Source organism: Amblyomma americanum, chromosome 4 (genome assembly GCF_052857255.1).
Source record: "Amblyomma americanum isolate KBUSLIRL-KWMA chromosome 4, ASM5285725v1, whole genome shotgun sequence".
Lineage (NCBI taxonomy): Eukaryota > Metazoa > Arthropoda > Arachnida > Ixodida > Ixodidae > Amblyomma > Amblyomma americanum.
Window position 1 is genome coordinate 105,620,981 of NC_135500.1, and position 16,019 is coordinate 105,636,999.

Genomic DNA, 16,019 nt, shown 5'->3' on the forward strand with positions numbered 1-16,019 from the left:
TGGTATAGCTCGGAGAGCTTTTAACAAATATGTAATATTTTGCAATTTAAATAGGCCACTTTGAAGCATGAATTAAATGTGCTTGCAAAGAAGCAAATATTTTCGATGCTTCGAAGCTGAACTAGTTTCTCTCGAGATATGCCGGGACTGATTTTGATATTCTGCCGTAACTTGGAGTGGCTTGTAAATTTACACTCGTATAATGTCCTGATTGAAGTTGAATATATTATTTAGGCTCACTGGAGAAGAGGCACCCTGGACGGATGCGCCCAGCGTTGTATGATCTAGCTGGACCTCGAAGTGGCTATGCCAAAGGGGCGGGGAGGGGGACGGGGGGCCTGTCATGAAGCATACTAATTATTGCCCTTTTTGGCCTCAAAGGTCGATACGCAGTGTAGTATATTTAGTTTATATTTAAATTTCACAGGCACAAAGCGCTCTCCACTTCTCTTTCGCCGCTTCTGAGCAGCAGTCATCCCTTTTCTTAGCGCGGATCCGCAAGCAGGGTATTGCACTCCGTCCCCTTTCCCGTTTTTCTTTAATTTATTCTCTTTCCTCGAGGCGCTTTTCTTGTGATTCGGCTTCTAGATATTCATTTATTTTTCCAGAATAAGATCTGTGTTCATGTCACATTAACAGCTCATATGAGACTCGTAAAAGGCCGCCATTTTACTTCTTATATAAATTTTGTTACGAATCTTTTGTTGCTCTTATATGCACTCTCTGCTCTCGAACCTTTATGCTGTCGTAAACAAGAAAAACGTGTTGAATCGGTTTTCATTTTTTTTAGTAAAACGATGTGTTTTGTTGCAGTTCTTCTACCGGGCAAAAGCGGTGGGCGTAAGCATAGACCGCCCTGAGTACCTCCACTGTCATCCAGACACAGAGAGCGAAGGATGTAAGTAATGTAAACAGTGAAATGTACCGCAGCAGGACCGCAGCGGTGGCCAAGTAGTTGAGCACCCGCCTCGCATGCGGGAGGTGCGGGGTTCGATCCCCAGTGCCGCCGAGCACCCACCGATGGTACAATGGGTACAGGCTTTCCACTTTTCTGGTGTTCGGCTTATTTAGGTTCAACTGCTTGGGAAATGGGACCTTGACCCCACCTTGAGAAATCGAAAATACCTTGTGCCGTGGCACTCTTAGGCCATAGACGCCCTTACGCCATAAAAAATACACAATCATACCGCAGCAGATTATTCTTGTTTCATTATTTAGTGACTAGAGAAAATAGAATAAGAAAGAGGAAAATGTGTTCAAATAATAAAAACACTGAGACATTAAAGAGAAGACAAACTTGTTCTTTTTCCATTTATTTATTTACACATACCGCCAATCCCGTCCGGGATTATTGCAGGAAGGGCACATATAAGATTCTGAAATACATATACATTAGAATGAGCGAGCTCTGGCAACATGTTAGTGTTAACAGCTACTTGTAGCGGGTTGAATAGCAAGGCACTAGAGAGCCAATAGGACGAATGGGTTTCACACTACACATATTCATATTAATTATGAATTTTGAAAAAAAAAGAAAGCCAATTAGGTCAAACAAATCTCCAAGGAAATAAAAACAAGAATGAAATGGTTTTTGTAGGGATGTTTCTTACAAATGATTCACACGCAGTAAAACAACGCTATCACTTGATGGACTGTTATGAATTGATGAATATAGGCTATTTCATTCACTTATTATGGCTCCTGGAAAATATGAAAATTGAACCAGTCAGTAGGAAAAGTTGTTCTTTGAGTGGTTGCGAATGCTTATACCTTGTGGTCTTTGTTGTATCAAACTAAAGTACCTCGAAGTATCTGTGTTTATCTGCTTGTGAATTAGCTGATATCTGAACTTTCAACGCCCTAATTTGGCTCTGCTTCCGTGAGTTAGAATGTAAGCGTTCTTAAGTTGCTCAGTAGGACAATTTGTTATTTTCTATTTATTAAAGATGAATCTCACTGCCTTCCTCTGCACCCACTGTAGTCTTTGTATGTGTACTTTAGTAAACGGAAACACAGTTATGTTAGCGTACTGTAGGGTGGACCTGATGAACGTGTTTTATGCTAGTAATTTTGTATCAGACGGTGCTTAACGAAGGTGTCTTTTATGGAATAGTAGTCGTTTTAGGGCTCTAGATGTGATTCTCTCAATATATGAGAGCCTCACCTGAAGACGTCTGTCAGCATTACACCAAGATATTCGTAATCGTGAATAGCAGCCAGTGGTGTATTATTGATATTATATTGGAAATGTGAACGTTTTCTTTTCCTCATTATTCTTAATACAGCTGGTTTTTTTTACATTGATTAACACTTGCCAGTCAGTGTACCATTTTGACACGATCTGCAGGAGCTATTCAGTGTTGAATGGTCTCCAAATGAAGGGGTTTCACGATGTATTGCACATTCATCGGAAAAAAGCCCGATGTCTCCCCCTATGCAGGAAGCGAAACCATTAATGAAGATTAGAAATAGTATAGGAGCCAGAAATGACCCTTGGGGAGAGCCGGACGTCATGGGTACTGGCGCAGAAGCCTCTGTGTTAAGAGCTGTGAACTTTGATCGGTTAGTCAGAAAGTCTTTTATCAAATTAACAATTACTTTATTACCTAATGTGTACCTTAGCTTGTGAATAAGTTTTTTGCGCGATATCCGTCCAAACGCTTTCCAAAAATTAGAAATATGAGGTCGGCTTGTGTCTAATTATCGATGCAGGAGGATATGTAATGTGTTATTTCAAGTAGCTGTTGAGAGTCCTTTTCGAAATTCATGCTGGAAGGCTGACAAAATGTGCTTGCATTCAAGGAGCGTTGTTATGTGGTCGAGGATTGTATGTTGAAGAAGTTTACAGGCTGTAGAGGTTAGCAAGATGGGACGAAAGTTGGAAGCCTCTCTTTTACTGCCTGATTTGTGAACGAGAATCACTTAAGCTGCTTTCCATTCGTTAGGTAGGGTGGCAGTTAGCAGTGATTTGTTAAAAATAACATACAAGTACAACGCTACCACTTCTGTATACTTCTAACGAAAGATATTGGGTATGCCGTCAGGACGTATGCCTTTCTTAATGTCTAGGTTTAGCAAGAGGTTTAAGATTCCAGTCACGGTAATTGTGAGGTTTTCCAACTTTCATCATATTGATCTACGAGCGGCAGGTTGCCATCATCGACGGTGAAAATGGACTGGAAATATTCATTTAGGGTGGTCGTGAATTCAAGCTTTTTCTTGGGAAGCTTGGTTACCTTCGCGTGGCTTCAGGTTTATATAATACCAGAACTTCTTGGGAGAATATATGAAGAAGCTAGGATGAGTGTTAGCGAAGTAATTATTCTTGGGTACATATCATTTTGCCTTCATTTCCTTGATGACAGTAGAAAGAATGATTTTACTTGTCGGTTCATGTTTTACGGTTTTTCTTGGGTGTTTTAGTCTTCGTTTTGCAAGAGTTATATCACGCGTTATCCAAGAGTTATTGTGACACTTCTTTTTTTGTGCTGTTTGGAACATAGTGAAGGATGCAGTAAAATACGATACTCTTGAATCTATGCCATAGCGTTTCAATGTCTTCAGCTGTATCTTTTGATAGGTACTGAAAAGAACAAATTTCTAAAAGAGGGTGGTTTAGCATGCTAGTGTCGTCGGTGTTACTGAAATCATGATAGGTAGTTTTTGAAAACATAGGTAATGTGGTCACCTGGGCTTGCAAGGTACAATGGGTTAATTTGTGGTCTCATATGCCGTCCATTATTTGAGTTTTTGTTTCCTGTGATGAAAAGGGATCTCAGAGAAGTATCAAGTCTTGTATGTTCGGTGAAGTTTTCTGAACATGTGTAGGCTCAGAAACTACTTAAGGTTAAAATGGAGAATTATGTCCTAAAATACTTCTGCGTATGCAAAAGAAAATGCAATGGTCGGACAGTAAATTTCAGGTACATTTAGGTCTCGTAGTAGCAGTATGTAGCTAAGGAGGTTATGCAAGGCGTCGCCATCTGATGCAGGACTATTATAAATGCATCCTACAATGAAAGTGAGCGACCCAAGTCTTAGTTTTCAAAACACCGCCTCGGCATCTTCAACTAGTGGAACTAGTATTCATGAAATGAATACCCCTTTTTATTAGGATGGCCACTGCTCGGCGTTGTGTTGGTCTGTCTTTTCGAATGATTATTTAATTTTTGGGGATTATTTCGGCATCAGTTATGTCGCCTGTTAGCCATGTTTCCGTTATTCCCATGAAATCTGGTTCGAAATCATGAAGCAGTGATTCCAGAGAATGTATTGACGATGCGGCGGGCATTTATATTTATAAATGTTATTTTTGGGGTTGCGCGTCACCACGAGGGCATAATGTATGGGTATGGCTTTGTTGGTTTCATGGGTCCATAGAGGTGCTTGGATCAGGGTCCACAGGGTCATTACTCTTTGTTTCTTGATCCTAGCAGTATAATATGTTCCATTTATGCGTAGCTTATCGCAGACGAAATGTACCTTCTCACCCTGGTTTTCGTTTGGTTTGGCATAATCCCATATTTTTTTTCTAACATATCGTACACTGGCTGAAAAGTCTTCATTGATTGCGGAGTCCGAATTTTTAAGCTTCTGACAGTTTTAAGTACTCTTGCATCGTCTCAGAAATCAAGGAGCTTCATAATTACTGCCCTAGGTTTTCTTCTACCGGCTTCCCTATAATAGAGAGAGACGGGCTAGTTGGTGACTGTTAGTAGAGTGCATCTTGAAACCGCACAAAAAAGACAAGGGACGAGGAAGAAACCAACAGGCTTTCCTAGTCTGTGAATCCGTTCGATCGCCCTGCATTCATTCTTTAGAACGCCCTTGATAACTTTTTTTCACCTACTGTTGCCTCCAGTGAGTCATCATTTTCTGTGAGGTCCTATGTGATCCCATAAATGATTAAGCTAAATCCACGAGATCATGTTCGATGTCGTCTACTTTTTCCTCAAGAGCGCATACCACTCTTTGCAGGTTTGTAATTTCGTCCATACAGGATCCGATTTTCTTGTCAATGATGGCAAGATTGTTTAGCTTTGTATCAATGGAAACTAGCAATGAACGTAATATATCCCAGCAGAAAAAAATTGCAATCGCACTTGTGGTCGGCAAGTTTGACCATCGAAATACACATATACTTGCTCTTCAGGGGAGGCCACACGGAAGGTGAGCTGCGACTTCTCAAGCCCAGCAGACTGTGGTTGGTTTCCAGAGCGGACGGCTGGATTCGAAGACTGGATTTATTATGCCGGCGGCCCCGGAAGGCCTACAATGAGATGGCAGCCAACTGACAGCGCGTCCCACCAAGGTAGGGAGCACTTTACAAAAGTGAGCCTTGAAATTTAAATTAACAGATTGTTCCACAGACTAGTTAACTCTTCATGCATTTATTAATACTATGTCAATGTATTTAACTGTGAACTTGGCACACAAAACTATATGTGCTGTTAACTGAAAGTGCTCTCGCTGAAGCCATATTTCAAAACTTTTATTCGTAATTTCGCAGAAGCATTTTTTCTTAATTTAGAAGGCTCCTTCGCTGTCAGAGTAATTTACATTTTGAGCCATCCCTTTAAGTTGCGTAAGCCATGCAGTGAACTGTTGTTACTTGCTTTTTTTCTAGCACAGAACACCACTATTTGAATATTCCTTAAAACTACCTTCCACTTCAGAGTGTACGCTGTTCAAAAAATCGCATACGTTTAAAGCAACATTTCTCTGCTCTGTATTTTTCGGTTGTTTATTCTGAAAAATTTATCGTTCATCAGCAAAAATCATAGCAAAGAAGCGTTTGATCCACTTCTACAAGAAAGACAAACACTGGTGCTGCGTCCAGTTCAGTGTGAGGAGCACAGAAGGCTAATTTTCAGCTTCGCTGATCACTGTGTAGCGCCCGTCGTGTCTTGCGTGTCTCCTTTTGTCCGTGTTTCATAGCGCTGTGAAAATCTGTCCACGGGAAACAATGAACCAACCAGCTGAAACAGAAATCCTCATTTAACTGTACAGCAATGTTCGCATTCTCATGCATAACTTGAAGGACAATCTTTTGTCAACCGTAATTTGTACGACTGTCTCTTGGATTGATGCAGGAGCATACTTGTACGCCCGTAACCCGCGTGGTATTCCTGCGACTGCTCACCTGGTCTCCATAAAGATGAGTGCGACACCCGACACTGGTCGCTGCTTTACATTCTGGTAATTTCTTATTTTTGTCTATTTTTATTTTATTTTGTACAGATGAATAGAAGGTGGCATGCGCCATTGATGCGCACGAGAACACTAAGAACCGCATGGTACATCCGCTGATCTCTGCAAAAGACATTGAATGAAAACTTGAAAAACATACCCTATGATATTTCCCGATGTTCGACACAAAGGAGTTAGTTAGATGCATAATTTGATATATTGGTCACTTCAGAGAGATTTCTCCAGCTGACTTTCCCTTCATCTTGTCTCAATAATCGTTACCTTTTCAATTATTTTAACCAGTCTCACTGCGTGTAAGATTCTGTCGTTACATTGTCCAATATTCAGTGTATTAAAATATGATTTACAGCACCGCTTCCAGTTCCGTACTCCTAAAGAAACCAGTGCTGATCAGATTGAGCGCTCTTGATCAGTTAAACATATGAAAAAATCTCTTCTGATAATTGGCGTCAATTTAAACTTTTATACTAAACCATCTCGCCAAGGTGCTTAGCGGTTATGTTGGTGCAGTTGAACTAATGCTCGGAATTTTGGCACAGGTACAACATGTGGCATCCAAACGTTGGCAAGTTTAATCTATTACGGCGCGTCACCAACGGATCCAGAAGCATTTTGTGGAGCCGTGAAGGGCCACAAGGCAAAGACTGGAAGCAAGGAAAGGTCCAGCTGCATTCCGAAGACCCTCACCAGGTGCGAGCTTGTACTTATAGTTGACTATTTCATCATCATCATCATCATCATCACCATCATCAGCCTGACTACACCCTCTGCAGGGCAAAGGCCTCTCCCATGTCTAACTAACCCTGTCCTTTGCCAGCTGCGCCAACCCTGTGCCAGCAAACTTAATAATCTCATCCGCCCACCTAACATTTTGCCTCCAACTGTTACGCTTGCCTTCTCTTGAAATCAACTCCACAACCCTTAAGGACCAGCGGTTATCTTGCCTTCGCAATATTACATGCCCTGCCCAAGCCCATTTCTTCCTCTTGATTTCGAATAGGATGTCATTAAAACGTGTTCGTTTCCTCACCCACTCTGCTTACTTCTGGTCTCTTAACGTTACACCTACCATTTTCCTTTCCATGGCTCGCTGTGTTGTTCTTAACTTAAGTTGAACCCTTTTTGTTAGCCTCCACGTTTCTGCCCCGTAGGTGAGTACCGGTAAGATACAGCTGTTGTAAACTTTTCTCTTGGGGGATATTGGCCACCTGCTATTCATGATCTGAGGGAACCTGCCATATGCGCACCACGCCATTCTTATCCTTCTAGTTATTTCCCTCTCATGATCCGGATCAGCTGTAACTACCTGCCCTAAGTAGACGAATTCCTTTACCATTTCCAGCACCTCATTGCCAATTGGGAACTGCTGTTCTCTTGCTACACTGTTGAACATTACTTTGGTGTTCTGCATGTTAATTTTTAGATCCACCGTACTGCTCTGTCTATCTAGCTCATTGATAATATATTGCAGTTCATCTCCTGAGTGACTCAGTAAGGTTACGCCATCAGCGAATCGCAGATTATTCAGGTATTCTCCATTAACTCTTATCCCCAGCTGTTCCCAATTTAGGCCTCGGAATACCTTCGGTAAATCGGCGGTGAATAGCATTTGCGAGATCGTGTCCCCTTGCCTGACGCCTTTCCGTATTGGAATTTTATTGCTGACTTTATGGAGGACTGTGGTAGCTGTACAGTTCCTATACATATCATGCAGTATTTTGACATAAGGCTCACCTACACCGTTATTCCGCAATGCCTGTATGACTGCTGAGGTTTCCACTAAGTCAAATGATTTCTCATAATCAATGAAAGCTCTATATGTGGTTTGGTTATATTCTGCGCATTTCTCTTTCATCTGATTGATAGTGTGAATATGATCCATTGTAGAATATTCTTTCCGAAAGCCTGCCTGATCCTTTAGAATATTAAATTCTAAGGTTGCCCTGACTCTATTAGCGAAAAGTAAAGGTCTTTGCGGTGATTATAGGAGCTGAGACTCTTATTTGAAATGACAAGCATGAAATAAACAACTTTAAATCTTTGAAGATAAAAGCTGCCCTTCAAACCCATCGATCCTGTGAGGGCGTTTTGTACGGGTGGGCATATGCCACATTCAAAGTAGTCACTACGTGTTCGCCACGACTACTGTATGGATCGCTCAAACATTTAATTTATATCTGCTGTTTGTTCATTTCTCACACTGTGACCTTCATTTGCTGGTGCTCGAGTTTCACTCATTTTGCCGCCAGTAGGTGAGCGTCACGTCGTCGTATCAACCATCTGGAAGCCTAAAGCGTGGAAGGGTAGTCTCTTTAGTAAAGGTTAATTACCCCACAATTATATTCTTTCAATTTTAAACAAAATAAAACCAGTTGATTTTGAAACGGGGATTCTTTGGGAGTATTCCAAATGTTATGATGAGAAGGGTCATGCCAGGCTGCACAGAGAGAGGTATACGCTTCAAAAGACATTCTTTACTACATGGCGTCACCGTTTTCGAACTGCCTTGATTGCATTCTCTTTGCAACTGACGGAAACTCTGCTTTCACTTAACTGCATTGCTACTGAACCCGTGCATCCGTAGGCTTTAGCACGATTGTGTGCTTCAGGATTATATCCGTGTTGTTGTTAGAAAAGAAGCATTTATCGTAGATGACTGCAAGAGAGGCGCAGTTCATTTTGAAAAGAGTTCATTCTTATTACTGGCCATATATTTTCTTAACATTCGCTAGAGGGAAAGCTGGCGCCACTGTTTATTCGAGTTTTTGAAGGGGCCACGAAAGAGCACTTCATCCACCGTGAGAAAGCCGGGAAGACAGCAAAGCGCACTTGGCTTGGCCCTAAAGCATGACTGCGACTGCAGAAGTACAAATCTTCGCAAATTATATGTTGCAAGGGAGCCATGTTTTGCAATCAGTACTTTTTGCTGTAATAAAATCTGCTTGCTGTACATTTCAATAAATGAACAGAAAAGCACACGAAAAATCGAAATTGATCACGTTAAAGAAGTCTTTCTCTTCACGCCGCCAAGTGTAGTTAACTGCGCAAAATAATTTTTGCGTTTAAGAGATACACTTTTCGAAGCCAATATTCTTTCAAAAAAATGTCAGCGCCTCAATACTCGCTTTGGAAGCTTCTGTTTTCGTAGTGTAAAAAATAGAAACGTTTCATCGGTGTAGTCTGCTATTACGGGACGCGCCCTACGTCCGTTCCAACGTTAGTCCGTGCATAGGCTACACTCTCGCCATGAGAAACTTGCCCGAGCCGCCGCTTTTCTATGAGAAACTAGTTTTCGCGCAAAAAGTGTCGACTCTCGGCATGTTCTGGCGCTGCGCTTACAGATCTTGCGAAGAAAAACATGATTTAAGAAGCGAAACCTCTACTACCTAAGTAACCCAAGCAACCACAGATATCCACTGGACGGCTGACGGAGGTCCGTTTCGGATGTTCCGGACGTCAGCTGAACATCTGCAAACAGCCGGTGTACGTCCGTCGGCCGTCCGATGGGAGTCCAAAGGTATACGTTTGTCTCGCCGTCGGACGTCCGTTTGACGACGTCCGTTGCCTGATCTTTCTCGTATATTTGCATATATGGTGCATGCATGCTTTTTTTCACTCCCGTGAGGCAATAAAATGGAAAACAGTTTAATTTACAGCAGGCATATTTTATTCTCGTTGATGTACATAAGCAGCGGAGTGACTTAACGTAAAATATCATACTTCAGGTATGACAAGCTTGGAAAGCACGTCCATAATCTTCCAACCCACAGAATTTCTGAAAAGACAAAGCAACAAACAACAGTCTTGTAAAACTCGTGCAAAAATGCAGTAGCCTAAGGAAACAAACCAATTTACAGAAGTGTTTACAGAGCACTCCTACTACAAATCAAGTCGTCAAGCAAGCATTTTACATCTTAATTTAAGCCTTTAAATGAATGTAGAGATAATAAGTATACTGACATTAAAATTTAGGTCTGTAGTATAACTTTTATATCATGCATGTTTTCTTACTGATACTGCTATCACTAGACAATGACACTGTTTTACCAGATAACACCAAAGAAAGCTGAAATGCACTTCATGTACTGAATGTCAACTGTTTCAAATCCAGTGTGACAGGAGTACAAATGCATTTATGTATTCAACAAATCTCGGAGCACAGCCAGTAGCAACAATCTATATATCTAGCTATCTTCACGTCGCCGCGGAAAAACAGATCACACAGGAAATAGTGAAATAGCACTCATTTTTCAAAACATAAAGCATGCCATGAAAAGTAGAAGATGAATGAGGTATAAAAAAACTGTGAAACTGATCATGATGAAAAGATTTTGAGCAAAAAGTGCACCTAAATCAGATTATCTATAGCGATGGTAGAAAGTGAACTGGCACAGTATATCACACATTTTTCGCGGCAAGATTGTGACGTTCGCGGCTAACAAAGAAGCCATCATATCGTGCTTTCAACCCCGGTCTCTTACGAACAAATGCTATATGATCCTGGTGCATTGCCCAAAAGTAATTTTCAAGCAGTGTACTACTCACCTTCATAGGCAACCACCTATGGCATTCACACTAAGCCTTCTTTCATCCAAAGTCGGCGCAGTAAAACATTCCAGCGTTCCAGGAGAGCGTGCCACACCACTTTTGTCCGCAGACCAAACAAAACCACGCTTTGGTAATAACAAAGATCTAAAGCAGCACACGCTACACAACAAAATGACAACGCCGCCGGCGCCGCAGTGTTGTCTGTTGGATTGTATTGACCGCAAACTGACATACATGATGACGATGACAGGAGTATTTGGCGGGAGTTTCGAATTTACGAATGCTTTCAATTTGCAAGTTTAACGAACAAAGTGGACATGATGTCGCACAATTTCAATAATTTGTAGAGGTATTATTAACTTAGAATTCGTAAATGAGATGCTTCAAAATTGTACAACACCTGCTTCTACCCTTAAATTATTTTAGGTCATTGGCGGCCCTTGCACTACAGAAAGAATTGTGGAATCGGTCCAATTTACAAATTCATTCACGTCAAACCCTGTAGCTGATCGAAATAATTTCATGTAAGCAGATATGAACTTTCAATTAATGCGATTTCGAGCCAACTTGCCCATAAAATTCACAAAATTTATTTCCGGGATAAGTCTTTCTCGATAAAAAGAATACAAAATATACAAACACGAAAGGCTCAATTTATCTGTGCGAAAAATAAAAAATGTCCATACTCATGTCCTGGGAAAATACTCAGCCGTACATACCTCGGACGTACGCTTCGTCTCTCATGCGGATATACAAAACCGGACACTGTTCGTACGTTCGATGAACGTACGGATAAGTATGTCCGAAACCGGATTCTGTTCGTACGTCCGATGGACGTCCGATCTCGTCACAGGACGTTCGGATCTAGTTCGGACGTCGGACGGATATCTGTGGTTGCTTGAAAAGTGACGGCCGCATTCATCCTGACAAGTGCAGTATGCGGGTTTTTGCGGGAATTAACTCATGAAATCGAAGTCGTTCCTGCGTGCAATGCGCGCCCACCATCAGTCTTCGAAATGAACCAAACGCAATCCTTGGTGAGTGCGGTTAACATAAGTAGCGCTTGTCGAAGTACTTTGAGCTTTTAAATTTTCCCCGAGACCCCTACGAGAAATGTGCAGAGTGGTCACAGCAGAGCACTGTTGTGTTGTCTGTTCACACAAAACATACGTTCTCCCTTCTATCACATTTCAGTGCACCGGAAGCACAGGGTAGCTGAGCAAAACCTACCAATTTGCTGCGTAAATGGCTGCCATTGAGGGGTCAAACAGAATTTAGGCCTAGCAGGCACCAGACACTGTGCTCCGCTCACTTCGAGTCAAGCGCCTTCGGATGCTTCGGATCTCAAATTAACTGCCTGCGTAGCTGCGGTACACTTCCACAAAGTGCACAAAACATCAGCAAAAACTACAATCATGAAAACAAAACCTAAAAAAAACATCCAAACCGTAGCACAGTCAACAAGCCACTAGTTGTCAATCCAGTTTGCTGTCTTCCCAGCATGCATCGGGCGTTCATGGTGGATGAAGTAAAAAGCCGCCAGCTTTCTCTTTAGGGATACGCTAAGGAACTCTGTGCTACTGGCATTTGAACGTTTCTTCTACGTCCGAGATTTCACGACGGCGGCCGGTCATGGGATTAAACAACTGCAGCATTGTGCAAAATGTTACACTGTCACGTGTCCGCGCGCATGCAGTCGTCGGGCCGGCATGCACGCCGTTTTACCCCCATGCCGGCGTTAAGCTCTATACTCACCATCATAGCGTTGCTGGGACCGGTGCCAAATGGGGTCGCCATATGTGACAAAATTGTAGCTCACCCCTTTGGTGCAGGGGGTTTGGAGGGTGGCAAACGAATTGGTACAATTCAGCGCACAAAGTTTTTAGTCGAGTTGAAGTTTGATATGTGTGAGGAATTCGTACCAACGAGCTTTTGTCCTCGGAACTGTTATGGGATAGCGACCTTTGGAGGGCCTTGGCGGGCGAACCAGTTTTTGCAGAGGGATGCGAGATGCACCAAATAAATTGCCGTTTGGTGATGTACACATTCGTACCCGAATTTGTCAAAAGCATAGGTGGAAACAACTTTTAGCTAACGTTCATTTTATTTCGAATTCGCGAATCAATTGTTTAATTTTTTTCAACAGCACTCAATCGGTATCTTTTGCCGGCGAAATGGCGCTGTTTTCAATTGAAGCAACGCATTATATATATATATATATATATATATAGTTGCGAAAACATGAGGTACTTGACTGCTTAAAATAATATACATCGAAGTATACGCTTCATTTAAGGAAGCATTTTTATTTTCCTCGACGTTTCGGAGGACCGATCTTTTTCAAGAGAAAATAAAAATGTTTCCTTAAATGAAGCGTATACTTGGATGTATATATATATATATATATATATATATATATATATATATATATATATATATATATATATATATATATATATATATATATATATATATAAAGGAGATGAGAGACTCGTTTTTGACAAACTTATGAAGGGAGCCAACAGTCACCGAAACCAAAGGTGCATAGGGGAATGTTTAATTTTTTTTAATGTGTAGTGCTAATCACAGGGTTAATAATACTTAAATTAATCTATCGCTAAAAAAAATTACTTATAAGCAGAAAAAACAACCATGCCAGCGGGGTGATCCGAACCCACGACCTCCGAACATCGCGTCCGGTGCTCTTACCAACTAAGCTATGGCGACGACTCTCCAATCTGCTGCTCTCGTGGGTATTTATGTTTAATGGGTGTAAGCCAACCTTGAGAGTGTTCACAGCGCCACCCTCGTCCATAGCGACGGACGTAGCACGTCCTGTGTTACCGCGAGTGTGACGTGGAACGTCATCTAACGACGAGGGCGGGAACTGTGCGAAAGCCCTCTTTTGCTACATATGGCATCAAGACTGCCAGAACCGAGACCCTCGTTAAGCAATTAGCAGACAAGGTAAAGGAGATGAGAGACTCGTTTTTGACAAACTTATGAAGGGAGCCAACAGTCACCGAAACCAAAGGTGCATAGGGGAATGTTTAATTTTTTTAATGTGTAGTGCTAATCACCGGGTTAATAATACTTAAATTAATCTATCGCTCAAAGAAAATTACTTATAAAGCAGCAGAAAAAACAACCCTGCAGCCGGTGGGATCCGAACCCACGACCTCCGAATATCACGTCCGGTGCTTTATTTAAGAATTTTCTTTAAGAAACGATATATTAATCTAAGTGTTATTATCCCATTGATCAGCACTACACATAAAAAAAATTAGACATTCCCCTATGCACCTTGGTTTCGGTGACTGTTGATATATATATATATATATATATATATATATATATATATATATATATATATATATATATATATATATATATATATATATATATATATATCGAAAAGCCATACATCGAAAACCTTATCCTCATTTCGTAAAGGAAATGCCATCATCATGTCATAAAGTGAGTTCGATCCCTGTACTCCCAGGGAGCAGGGTTTATAAAATGTGGTTCGTTTAAAAATTTTGGTCTTGGTCCTGTTACAGTGTGACGCTTCTTTTCCAGTTTATTAATGCTAATGAACGTTATGTAGTACATACATTTCATAACGTGTCCTTAGCACACAACTGTACGAGAATACGATGTTTTAGTGTTGAAACATGTCTGCTGGAATCAGCACCTGACACTTCAACACTGGATTCTCTTCAAGATAAGCCGCCGTGATGGCTCGGGGGTTATGGCGCTCGGCTACCGACCTGAAGGACGCAGGTTCGATCCCGACCGCGCTGGTCGAATTTCGATGGAGGCGAAATTACAGAGGCCCGTGTACGGTGCCGTGTCAGTGCACGTTTAAGAACCCTAGATGATCCAAATTTCTGGAGGTCTTCACTACGGCGTCCCTCATAGACTGAATCGACTTGTGACGTTAAACCCCATAAAACCAAACTAAACATTTAAGATCATGATAGAATTTGGGATGAACCTTAACGCTCAGCAAATAATAGAGTTGGTGGTACATCAGTGCGGTGAGAAAAGGCCGTGCTCTGCATCGTATATTGAAAACGCGGTGAAAACACTGAAAGATCTCTCTCGCAATAAGTTTAGCCTTGCGTTCTGTAGATAGAACTAAGACGTTCTGTAGAGATATTTGTTCAGAACGCAGGCTGAACGTTAAGTATTGTTTATACAGCCTGGGTTGCTTGCAATAAGTCATCATTCTGAATCAGGACTTGTGTTTGGTCGTCCAACGAGATATAATAAGATGTTTGAATTAAGACCCATTATTTTTTGCCGCAGCTTGTATTCGAGGCCATTTTGAACACTCCTAATGCCGGCATGATTGCTATTGACAACTTTAATCTTACGGAGAGCCAGTGCGGCAACGACAAAGGTACGTATTGGTTTCCGACCATTCTGCAGCACAATCAGATGTTCAATTCATACAGCATTGCATTATTATCAACAATGTGCGTCATAAACAAAGAAAAGGAATCATCAGCGAACTCCAGGATACTCGTTTTTTTTGGACAGAGCTAACAAAAGGAAGCGGTCGAAAAGAAACGAAGACTTGATGGGTCTAGGATTAGACGTGCATGTTTAGTACGGCCATTACTCCATAGCGCGCTTTTGACGCGACCAGTGCTGCTAGCATGGTTCAGCACACGTCATGTGCAAGGAAAAAATAATTTGTACAAGTGGACTCAATAATTTAAAAATCGAAATCGGGCTATTGGGAAGCAGGTTATCTATTCGCTGGTTAGTTGATAAATGAAGTAGATAATTCACGCTGCTTGAGCTCGCTTAGACGGAGGGCTGTATGCCATGGCAGTCTTAATTCTTATCTGGAACACCGAGCAAGCCAAGGCGGTTTCTCGTTCAGACAACATAGTGATACAAGTGTTCAGTCTATCTGAAGAGTGACATATATCTGGTTGCGTAATTTGAAAACGATTTTATAGAGAGCAAAATATATATTTGTATGTTGTCGCGCATAAATATTGCAAAGCCGTAGTTTTACTCCCCATTTTGCCGTGATAATTACGGCTACTTGTGGCGCATGTAGACGAGGTTACAGCCGCCGTCTTTGCCGAACAGTGATTAGCTGCTTTATTGTGCAATACAAGGTAAATGCTCTAACACTATCTTTATTCATGAGAGCTACCGGCATCATAGCAGTATACCTCACTCTGTACTTAACGTTCCCCGCCATTTTGGTGTATTAGTGTTTAGAGCTTATTTGGTGGAAA

General features: G+C 41.5%; 1 protein-coding gene across 1 annotated transcript in view; it reads left to right on the top strand.

Moving 5' to 3' along the window:
- LOC144129735 (MAM and LDL-receptor class A domain-containing protein 1-like) overlaps nt 1-16,019 on the top strand; it is a 189,224-nt gene that overhangs the window by 147,193 nt on the left and 26,012 nt on the right. The window contains 5 exon segments of the mRNA XM_077663821.1: nt 814-898; nt 5,153-5,311; nt 6,093-6,198; nt 6,750-6,900; nt 15,070-15,163. Coding sequence (XP_077519947.1) covers nt 814-898; nt 5,153-5,311; nt 6,093-6,198; nt 6,750-6,900; nt 15,070-15,163 — 595 coding nt within the window.